The 12303-nt window shown below is 31.9% G+C and overlaps 1 protein-coding gene across 1 annotated transcript; it reads left to right on the top strand.

Annotated features, from left to right (window-relative positions):
* Window positions 1–4040: 4040 nt before the first annotated feature.
* LOC132743267 (serine protease inhibitor Cvsi-1-like) lies at window positions 4041–5724 on the top strand. Its single transcript, XM_060731801.1, has 3 exons — window positions 4041–4198; window positions 5145–5261; window positions 5532–5724. The coding sequence occupies exons 1-3, from the start codon at window positions 4162–4164 to the stop codon at window positions 5663–5665; spliced, it is 288 nt and encodes a 95-aa protein (XP_060587784.1). The 5' UTR covers window positions 4041–4161; the 3' UTR covers window positions 5666–5724.
* The last annotated feature ends 6579 nt before the right edge of the window (window positions 5725–12303 follow it).

The raw sequence follows: 12303 nt of genomic DNA, 5'->3' as shown, positions 1-12303 counted from the left end.
CCATCACAGGAAACAGACCAATGTGAAGCATGAAAGCAATCAGATCACAATTATACATCGATTACACGTTAGAGGAAAGTAACAAGTGAGTGATGACAGCGATATAATGTGATGCCAAAATGCATGTATCAAATCATGCTGCATGTGCAGTTTAAAAAATGTTTCAAAACGAGGTATTATTTCCATCAGACAAATCGTTTTGTTACTGCTGATAGTGAATATTAATGGACCATTTCACATGTTAACACACGCTCTTAAATCTATACATTTGTATAGGCAGCCAACATTTAATAGTCCACTTAAATATGATCATAATTCATTTTCACAGTAGGAAATGGTATCATAGTAGTTTTCTGTTCATAAGGAAGTCCACACTTGAGAGTTTTATAAATGACGTAATGTAATTGTTTTTGGTGAAAGTTTTAGGAAAGGTTAGTGTACTTCGACATTTAGGATACTCTTGTCTATAATAGAAGTGTCATACAGTTTAATACTGAATCTAGGACTTTTTCATTGTAATCTCAGAGGAGGTAATGTACAGTAGAGATAAAATACTTAGCTAAATAGTAATAAATTTAACTCTGGTTACAATGTTCTAAATTGTCACTATTGTAACTAGCTCTCAATCTGTAAAATTATTACCTCTTTACGCTACTTTTAATTTCCTTTGCCAAAGGAACAACAATATGAAAAGGAATCTTTTCTTTATTTCATTGTTCTCGAGGAAGGGCTTGTTTTCAAATGTTATGGTCCTTTATGTTCTAATTGCTGTTGAGTTGACGACTCTTCTCTTTCATTGTTGAAATACTATTTTCTTGTCCTTAGTAGTATTACAATCAAATAGACTTGTGAAAACCGAATTTCCTAAAGAACGCATGAAATGAAATAATCGAAATGTTGAAGGCTTGGTCTGCTTGAGCCTGATCATTGGCCAACAGTGGTAATTGCAATCTACCATAAACAGCTCCTTGCAATGGCTTAGGCAGTATTTAACATTTAAACACACAATAGTAAAATTTGAATTTAGAAACATCTACTACGTTTGGATTGATAACATAAGTCGGTGCTAAATGTTAAAGGAGGCGACGGGGAGAATGTCCTCTATTAAACAATGTCTACAATTTTAACAATATCTTATTTCCAATGAGGTCTCTAACCTTTAAAGAATGGAAACAGGTAAATAATTTACGACTGATAAGACAATACAACAATATACTATATTTTTGTACTAACATATGAAGAGTCTATGAATATATTGTCACCTCAAGCCAAATATAGTCTTATCTCCATTTAGAATAGTCATATAATTCAACATTAAAGATACAAATACAAAATAGTTCACATTTCAATAAGAGTGAAAATCTGTACATTCAGCGCACATGTGATGTATAATCGCTTCCCGTGGTAAAGCTACGACTAGTCTAGATTCCAAAGTGTTTCAATAAGATGATATTTTCCAACACAATCGAACTAAAATAAAGTCATATAAATTAAAACTATAATAAATACGACTTTGATCGATCACGATTGAACAATTTATTTGGACCGAAATAACAATAGAGCTTATGCTTAGAAGACTCATTAACTTAAAAATATACTCGGCCGATGAAAACTCGATTTTACTTGGGGATTTCGAAGTTTTGAGTACATGAAGAAATGTTAACGCTTGTAATTATGAGGGCAAATTCTAATTTTTATTCTATTGAAGACTGGCCGCGATGAAAAATAATAATTTGACATTTTCGATAAATCAATCAATTCATTTTTACCCTCATGTACATCGTTAATAGATGATGAATGTCAATTTAAATTAAAACACAATCAATTTAACAATACGTTGCGTTGGACATGAAATTAAATCAAAATTGAACATGACGTTTTCTTGCACCTGGGACACCAATATAAATACGAAAGATTCAAAATAAACATATTTTTTAATAAAATTCTTTTGAAAAACATACTTACTTTTACGACAGTAAACATAGCATTTGATGGTTAGATGTATGAAACAATTGAACATATCAATAATAATAATACATGTCGTAAAATATCATTATCACTTAACATAATCTACTGAGAGTACCACAATAATGTTGTGTCTTTCGGTATTTTTTTTTTTATAAATTTCCGGGATTGGAAGCATTATTGATGGTCTCGTTGTTTTAGACAAATTTTATTTTTAACACAGCTAACTGTTATGTTTAATAAGCTAGAGAATTCATTAAAGAATTTTTGAAATGTTAAAAGCAATGTTAACTTTTGTATGTTTAATGGAAAGAAGAACGGTTCACATGTCTCAAATAAATTTAACTGGAAGCTTCGTTTTCGAAATCCCCTTAGATTATTTAGGAATTTAGACGTATATAGAGAGATACTTTATATTCTTTCTAATTTAAGAATGTCCAATGACATTAATTGCTCTCAGTTTGTAATTATTTTGGAGTGACCAATGGAAATCCTACCTATATTTAGTAATTGCCCTGTATATTTTACAGGAAGTCAAACTGATCGCAGACGGAGTTCGTCCAAAAAATGTATTTTGTAGAGAGCTTACTCTGGCGGGTAGTATATCAGTTGCAAAGTGACCAATTGAAATATTTGTTTATATAAATATTTTGATATTATTATTTTTTTTTGCTTCAACATCTTTCATTTTCACATTTTCACATTAAGTGACATTCGTTTCGCTGTCAAATTGAGTTGAATCAGTAATTTATTTCATAAGATTGACAATTACTATGGTGATTGACCAATGATTGGTAATGATAAATGTTTATGATAAATATAATAACGACCTAGATTATAAATGTATGTACCACTCAATAGAAATTTCGAATGATTATTGATTAGCTTTCATTTTGAAATACAAAATTGAACACAAATTATGGCAAAGGGTCAAGGTATTTGTATTTTCCTCCTGTCCACTGACCATTTACACTTGGATGGACATAATGTTACTTTAATACCAAATGTAAAAGATTTTTGTTATATATACTAAATGGTCATTTATAACATATTTCGGTATTTCACTTATTATAAGGACAGCTCTCCTAGTGGTTTAGGTGTCGTCCTCTTATTCACATATAACGTATGTTTAAAGCCTACAGTGGAGTAAGTAACGACATCCGTTCCTCATTCGATACCAGACCTTGCAAGTTCCAGAAGGCGGCCTCTAGTGTTGTTTTAAAGAGCTTCACACTTCATTGAAAGTCATGTTCACTTTAAAATGTTTAAACTAAAAACATAAAGAGCATTTTATGTAACAAAGGCATAAACATTATGACTGATAATTTTGGGCAATGCGCAATAAACATTGTTGTCTGGTCAAATACTACACAACCATGTTTTTTTCCAATTAAATAGAGTACTAGTATCAATGATACGAAGCCATTTAAATTTAGTATTATAATCGGGTTTTTATCCTGAAAATCACTATTGTCGATGCTAAGATCTTTTTTTAATTTTGCATCAAAAGATAAAGATTTCTATGTTGTATTTGACGCCCCTGACAGGTAATGTTAACAAAAGAAATGAGACTGTGAAAGCACAAGTTACACTAAATGTTCAAGAAACAGGTTCATTTAAAGACTGTAACATTTTCATTTTGGCGTGTTGCACGACATTCAAGGTTTTCCTTCGCTCAATGCTTTTTTTGTTTTGAAAATTCATTTACATGAATATAACATCGATTATATAAAACAGAGTGAGATAAAGAATCCCTAAAGAAAGCCCAACAAGACAAAATTGAAAATGTTGCAGGCTCTGTTTGATTGAGCTTGTTCATGGACGGTAATGGAAAGTGCAAGTTACCGTCCACGCCCCTTAGCACCGGCTTTAGCAGAATTCAACATTTAACTTGAACTGGTACAAACCAGATGTTGAAATATATGTACCAATTTGATAAAATAACACATATTTAGATAATGGGTTCACGAATGTCTGCTTTTGATAAATAATGACATTTCGATTTTAGGTCAAAAATTGAATAATAGATAAAATGTGACAAGCAAAGGTCCCATTTAGTAATTATCTAGATAGTAAGACTTGCTTTATTTAAATATATTACGATATAATTGTGGTGTTGTAAGAATTTTAATGTGTTGTTTACTGGCCATTTGAACAGATTACAGGTGAATATACTAGCAGCTTATTACGAACAGCATGAAAGGTTACCTATTCATTTTAGCAGCGCTCAGTGGTAAGGACAACGGACTTCATTATACTTTGTCATATGATAGAAACGTTAATTAATTTATAAAATAGAAAAAAAACGAAAAAAGATTTCATAATATGACAAGCCTAAATGTGTCTTCTTTCAGTTTTCTGTCGCTTATAATGAATCGGCAATATTTCTTTTTTCATTTATCTCTAAATTAATATGTTATAAGACTATTGTAATTTTTAAATTGCAAAAAATGTCAAAAGATAGATGTGAAAGGCGACACATGTTTTACCTTGTTTTCTATGGTGATTTTACCTACGTTTTATGATTGGATTTTGAAATTTCTCCTTTATCAATTGATTACTTAACAAAGGGTTACATCATGTTTGACCGTTATTGCGAGAAAAATGGCCGACACAGCAAATGTAGAACAAGTTAAACACGGGCGCGCCTTATTATTTTCCTTTCGAATACCGTAAAAACAAACATTAACACATTGATCAAATGTTAAAATGTGAGTCTGAACTCGGTTAAATTAAGCAATATACAGCGGTATAGGCAATATCAAACATGAAAATATTACTATCGTGCCAATTTGAATTCCATTACATCCGCAAATATGTTTATAAAACAGTGATCACTAAACCTTTAATGACACATTTATGACATTTCATGATTTGTGGCGGCGTTTTTGGACCCCCAAGTAAAAGAACACGTGTATTCTTAACGGAAAGAACTCAATGGACCGAACTCATTACACTGGACTTTAAGAGTAAACATGTTATAAAGTCTGACATCACAATAATTTGTTAAAAGCACAAAAATGGTGACTAGAAATCATTCTAGTAAATATTATAAGGTCACGTGTGATTAAATATTTTCAGGGCTTTCAAGGCGTGAAAATTGCTGTCCCTTACTTGTCTCTGGTGTGTACATTTACACAACCAATATAAATGTGAACAATTATTGTTACTTGTTTCAGTTGCATGCATCAATTGTTCATTTTGTCCTAACAATAATCTTCAAACGGAATGCTTGGATCTTCAATGTGGTACTGGCTTTCATGTACAGTGTCAAAGGGGCATATGCACTTGTAACCGTAAGTAGAGTTTGTTCAATTATGTCATCATAAACTTCTAAAGTAGCAAATTCATGAAATAAATCGCAATAATGATAGAATGCAATTGTGTGCACCTTAAATTATTGTTTTTGACAAATGGGTCCAGTAGACTCAATCTTTTGAAACATATTTATCATATAATTTTATAAAATTATATAATGCAAGAGCATGTCATATCAACCACCTTTACTGTTTACTAAATTATTTATAAAAATGTTAGGTTTAATGAATATATTGATGTTTTAACAGCCGATGCGAGCCACGTGTGCTTGAAAAAGACAGACTGTTACGAAATGTACTTTACTGGGACACTTACATTTTGCGCTGATGACTGGCACTGTGTAGATAACGGATGTAAATGTGGTGGAAAGTTTGGCAATTAACTTAACATGTTCTTGAATATGTGTTAATTTGTATTTATAATAAATTGGCAATGTCCTAGTGAAGCATTTTTCCTTAACCCTTAATACTATTACTCTTTGTTAGGCCAATATGACGTTAACGTCAAAGTTATAGAAAAAATATGGGCTAACTATAAAGGAATGTTTTATCTTTATTTTCTACAAAAATATAAAAATGATTTGAATTTAGCTAGGACATTAACATACACCAATGATTTCATATTTTATTATGAATGGAAAACTTAAAAAAACTCCCAGCAATTTCAGAATTTAACTTCAAATTTACTGAATTGTGCACAAATATAGAAAATATAATACTTTATAATAGACAATTATGTTAAAAACCATTTTGTTCAAAGCGCATACTTTTTTATGAGTAATTAGAATTCATTCCATTCGTACATTTTTAATATAATTTATCTTCATGAATCAAATGATATCAAACTTATATGAATCTACAATTGCTCAAATTGTTACATTTTCCTTGTTGATCTCTATTCTCTTTTTTTTCTCATTACTTTAGTTTGTACCTATATTATCTTATATTTTCCCATGGAAACAACAGCAGTTGCTATTGCAGTTGAGGTAAAATAAAGTCAGCTTTCCATCTTGATGGTCCTTTGTGACGAAACCATAACTGTTGTCGCTGTTAACATTTTGAATTTTGGCTGTTTCATATTGTTATTTACATCCGAGTATTTGGATTTCAAGCCTTTTTTAAGCGAGGATAGAATAACACATATTATTCAACATGAACGTTCACTTGTTGTGGGGCCTGTGTATAAGAATAAATTTTCGGTTACAAGAGTTTGGTGATATTTCATTTTTACTGAAAGACAAAGAATAAATAAACAAAACAATGAACAGTTACTCAGTTCTTCAACAACTCAAGAAATCGAGTAAAATTTATGTTTCTTGATTATTGTTTTACTTTTATTATATTTGCGAAATACCTTTTAATGTTATGAAATGTAAACAGTTTTCGACTTAAATGCCATGTCTTAAAATCTAATGAAGTGGACACACGACCTCAGTTTGGAATCGCTTCTTCTATAGAATAAATTTGTTTATCATGAACCTTTTTAGCCATTGGAAACAATATGTCTTTATTTTTGGTATAGCGTGTCATCTTACCAATTGTACCAGTTCATCTTAAATGTTGAATTCTGCTTAAGTCGGTGCTAGGGGTCGTGGACGGTAGTTTTGCACTTGGCAGTACCGTTCAGGTTCAATCAAACCGAGCCTGCAACATTTTCAATTTTGCCGTGTTGGGCTTTCTTTCACGGGGGAGGAAGTGTTACACGAAGGATGGAGTTCTTATGATAAATTGTTTGGAGTTCTTATGATAGCTGTCACGGAGTTCCTGGAAAACGTTACGGATTTCTGTGGAAAACTTTTCTATATACTTGGAGAACTAATATAAAAATGGTCATTTTTACCTTTAAATGGGGAGTTTGAGGTGCTAAATTAAACTTTGATAATTAAGCTTGCCCTACATATTGTATAATATTTCAGAAAAACCTTTTAGTCCATTTTTCATCGCCTTTTAAAAAAAAAATCTGGTAGTTTTGAGTAAAATTTCCAAATTACTTCTCATTCGTACATATTGACCTTTTCATTTGTGATCTTCTTCGTTGCTATACATAAATACATATTTGTAATGCAAAGTTGCAAACATAAAGCCCAGGCTAATAAATTTATACCCGATTTTTCAAATGTCACGAAGTTCTTGTGATAACTCAAAATATGTCCTGTTACTGCCAGTGTGTTTCCTGTGCTTAATTACGGCACATTTAAGCGTAGTTTATTAGTCAATAAGTGTGTAAATCATTATGAAGCATAGTACGCGTATCATTTGCACACACATTTGGTTATATAACGTTGATTTTGAGCGTATTTCAGTTCAAGAGATATTTTTCTTACCACCGTTTTGTGTGGGTTTTTTGTGTTTGTTTGTGTTTTTTTTCTTTTTATTGGAATGACTGAAACATACTTGATGAAGAGCATTTACTTACAGGATAAAAATACGCTTGCATTTAATATTTAAGCATGATTTCTTCATGTATACATTTTTCCTGGGAGTTTTAGAGAACATTAAGTAATTATGCTATCCAGGGGGTCGAATGTATAGCGGTGCGATACTCCTTTAAGCGAGGTGATTTCATGCGATACGCCCTTATGGTGGATTTACCCATGTAAACACACGTCAGAGTGAGTGTTTTTTATTAAGTATTTCATAAATCTTTGATTACAATTGCATATTTTGTATTGAGGATGTGAAAATAGGACCGAGAGACATTTCATCAAAATTACAGAGGCCTAAATTCATAACTAAAAATGTTATTGAAGGTAAACTGACGGCAACTAATTTTGGGTCGGTGAATAAAATCGCTTAATTCAAGCTTATATTAATATAGTTAATTTCTTTTTCTTCTTTATTCTATAAGAGTAATCATAATTGAGTTGCATAGCAAGTACCTTTGTGCTCCGATATACATAGACGCTTACTGGTCAAAATATTTAAATGTACGCTGAATTTTGGTGCGATAAAATAACTGTACGCTGTTAAAGGTTTGATATTTTTCATTATCACATCTGCTGTACATGTTTTCCTATGATTATACTAAAATATCTACCATATATTTGCCCGTTTCCGGAAAGTTGGAAAAAAGTAACCTTTACTCTAAGATCTTAGATAAAAAGTAGGAATTTGACCAAAATATGTAAGAATGAATTTTAGCAATAGAATTGAACATTTCAAACAACCTATAAAATACCATGAAAGTACATTTCACTGCTGTTCTAGAGATAGAGACTGAGAACCAGGTGGTAAAAATCTAAAATTCTTTTCTAAAATCTTGCTTAGAACAGGCTATTTTTGTAGTGCACATAATTGTCGCCTGTCAGGAAAAAACACAAAACTACAATTTCAAAATTCAGTCAGTCATTGGCCACCAAACAGCTCAGTGTCTTTCTTAGGAACAGCTGATGCTCACATGTGCAAATGCACAGTTGTAAATGTTGCAGAGCAATTAAAACATTACAAATTGATTAACGAACAAAGCTACTGCCAGATAGGTAGAGTACCACAAGTACAAATGCTGACACATGTGCAAATAAACAAAAAAGCTTTTGAGTATATAATATTAGATTGAGTCACACTGCTTATGGAGTATATAAATAACCATGGGTTTGTGGGTTACAGTTAAAATATCATCCAATGGAAAATACTGTTAGCCAAGGTGTTAGCCGAGGGAAACAGTAGTTTTAGGAGGGTTGATATTTTTACTGTTACTCACAAACGCTTGTGTACTATTTATTTTATTTCCGGAACAGATACTGTAATCTATAATACTTTTATTCACATAAAAAAACACTTGCCCAGATTTTATACTGTAAAAAAGTGCTGTTGGCCTGTAACAGTACAAATCTCTTGGTGCAATTGCTTTAACAATAAGAGTAACTCCTAGTGGAAATGAATATTTACAAAAAAGTTAGGGGTTATGCTATACATTAAATGTTGCAGAGAAAGCCAGTTTTAAAAGTAAAACTACTGGCAGATATGTTAAATCACTAAAAGTATGAATGCTTTCATAAGCAAATACACAAAGCTGTTTGGTATACACTGGTTATGGAGTAGCATAATTATATATTCAAAGCGACAGAGCAAATGATAAACATCAGAATTACTGAAATACAACGGTGTGCTCTGTATATAATATATAACATCCAATCCATAGAGGAAATCAAACCAGTATTTTTTTTTATAAATTTCAAGTTCCATTGTAAAAAAATAGAAGAAACAAAACGAATATTATCGTGACTATTGATTACTTGATAGAATTTCAAATTTCTGTGCATAACTTATCTCATTTTAATGATTAACCTTTGTGGGAAAATAATATTTAAATTAACTATACTATAGTATAATACATTAATTGACACTGTTGTTTTAATTGACACTGTGGTTTTCATATGATTAAAATACAAACTCAAAACTTGATTTTTCATCAAAATTGAATAAGAATGTACTGTAATGAGGAAGTTGCTACAGAAAAACATACCAACATTTGTGCGTACAGTTGGTTTATTGGACCAAATATTAGGCGTACAGTAAAAAAATTGGAAATATTTTATATATTTTCGGATAGATATGGAAAACTACTCTTGTATATCGTTTTGTTTTCAAAAATAAACATGTTGGAACTTAAACTAATCGAATATCTCGTTTTAAAACGAGTGATACATTATTCGTTTGCATGTGCATATCAGGTTGACGATTGAATTTGCAGCAACAAATACCTCAATACATTCCTCAATTCAATAAAATTTAGTATTTTATTTTGACAATCATGCACAATTATAAGTTTTGATCAGCATGCACAATGCTATTCTTCAAAAAATTACAATAGAAAACAAATATTTGGAAAAAACAAGCTCATACCCACTTTCGTTTTTGCTCCCGTCCGCCATCAGGGCGTATCGCATGAATTCACCTCGCTTAAAGGGGTATCGCACCGCTATACGTTCGACCCATTGTATCGGTTTGCCGAAGCAAATTACATGTAAATGATTTGCAGCAAAATAGGAAGTAGTATGTACTACCTTTATCTAAATTTAAAGAGGGGGTGTCATCTTTAGGTATTCAATGGATATCTTAATTTCTAAAAGGTATCAATTTTGTCATAGAAACGTATAAAGTTCTATGAAAATGATATGACAATAGAAAGTAAGTCTTTAATAATATATGTGAGTCACCATAAGGTTCATGCCGTTTCTTTCTCTATTAAATCCAATGAAGCATCACTTGACGTATAGAAATCTCAATATTGCGGAAAATTATTGCATACATTTTTCTTATCAAAGTTGGGAGTCCTTCGGGCATTCCCCCTAAATAATCCTAGTTGTGGAAACTTTTTCTGTAATTGACAACAAAAATATATTGTCGAACTTCTTTCGCTCCAACCCGTAGGGCACGTGCAAATATGTTGAAGAGATCGATAGTAATCGGTTGATTTTTTATGTTTAAAAAGATCATACATTTCGGGTGCATGGGTGTGAAGGGTATCCCAGATATTTACTTGTTGTTTATGGTATAAATTGATACAAATTACTAAGCCGCTTCTTGAGGTAATCCCAACTATATATTGTCTGCTTAAGAAAGGCGATTGCTTAAAACATGTAACTGAGAAAAAAGTTAAATTTTTAACATGTTATGCCTGGAGGGTTAAGCCATGTTTCTGCTGAATACAGGTGACCGCTGGTCAAGCCCATAATTCACATGTTTATCCTTTGTAGAATGTTTCGTGTACAATCTTTTCTTAAAAGATTTGGGGTTTTTTGACAGTCGAATCCTGAAAAAAAGACAGTTACCTAAAATTTACGTGCACACCAAGCTATATACATGTACCGCATATTAACTTTACTTTGTCATCATAATAACGATATGCATGTCTATTATGCGACTTACACATTTCTCTGTAGTTGCTGTAAATTCAGCGTTAACATTTCAAAGGAAACTTATGACATAAAACTTTATATACTCGTACACAGAAACATTTACTGCATTCGTTCGGTTTTATAATGAAAATATGAATTCGCACAAATTTTATTAGAAAAATATCTTTTTAACTAAAACACGCTCAAAACCAACATTATATATTACCTATTTTTGTGTTAGGCTGAGAGTATAAAGTTTCATGATAATTTAAACACTTATTAAATAATAAAATACGCGTAAACGTACCGTAATTAAGCACAAGAAACACACTGGCAGTAACAAAAGTTATCATGAGAACTCCAGGACATATTTTGGGTTATCACAAGAACTCCGTGACATTTAAAAAATCGGGTTTAAAATTAATAAGCCTGGGCTTTATGTTTACAACTTTACATTGTATCATAGTTTGGAGACCTTTCTGTTGAAAATGTGTCAGAGTTAAATCGTATACATATACATGCACAGTGCGGTAACTGGAGTGCGGGTATTAGTTACCCGCACTCCAGAGCATGCCCATTGATTGGCTCATTTTTGGTGGGGTTTACACATTGTGACCGCAGAGAAAGGGAAAGCGAGAGAAATGTCATATTCAGATGTTCGTTCATTGGTTCATTTTTGCCGGGGTTTCATAGTGTGACAGCAGGGAACGTGCTTTTATGTTTGACTATGATACAAAAGAGAAAGAACACCAAAACACTCGGCAATCTGATTAATACTCGGGGGCTACGCCCCCTCGTACAAATCAGATAGCCTCGTGTTTCGGTGCTCTTTCTATTACTTATCATAAGGTAATTAAGTATAGCAACGAGGGAGATCACACATGAAAAGGTCAGTATGTGCGAATGAGCAAGTAATTTGGAAATTTTATTCAAAACTACCAGATTTTTTTAAAAAGGCGATGAAAAATGGACTAAAAGGTTTTTCTGAAACATAATATAATACGTAGGGCAAGCTTAATTATCAAAGTTTAATTTAGCACCTCAAACTCCCCATTTAATGGTAAACATGACCATTTTTTACGTGAGTTCTCAAAGTATATAGAAAAGTTTTCCACAGAAATCCGTAACGTTTTCCAGGAACTCCGTGACAGTTATCATAAGAACTCCAAACAAGTTATCAT

This window comes from Ruditapes philippinarum, unplaced genomic scaffold (genome assembly GCF_026571515.1).
Source record: "Ruditapes philippinarum isolate M1 unplaced genomic scaffold, ASM2657151v2 ctg2064_1_1_1_1, whole genome shotgun sequence".
Lineage (NCBI taxonomy): Eukaryota > Metazoa > Mollusca > Bivalvia > Venerida > Veneridae > Ruditapes > Ruditapes philippinarum.
Note: the sequence above shows the minus strand (reverse complement) of the source record. Positions and strands in the feature narration are given on the sequence as shown.

Excerpts from the sequence above, each read along its gene's own strand:
- LOC132743267 (XM_060731801.1), top strand. The coding sequence starts at position 4,162 with ATGAAAGGTTACCTATTCATTTTAGCAGCGCTCAGTG. Across the intron at positions 4,199-5,144 it reads CATTTTAGCAGCGCTCAGTG|TTGCATGCATCAATTGTTCA; the intron begins GTAAGGACAACG and ends TACTTGTTTCAG. Across the intron at positions 5,262-5,531 it reads GGGCATATGCACTTGTAACC|CCGATGCGAGCCACGTGTGC; the intron begins GTAAGTAGAGTT and ends ATGTTTTAACAG.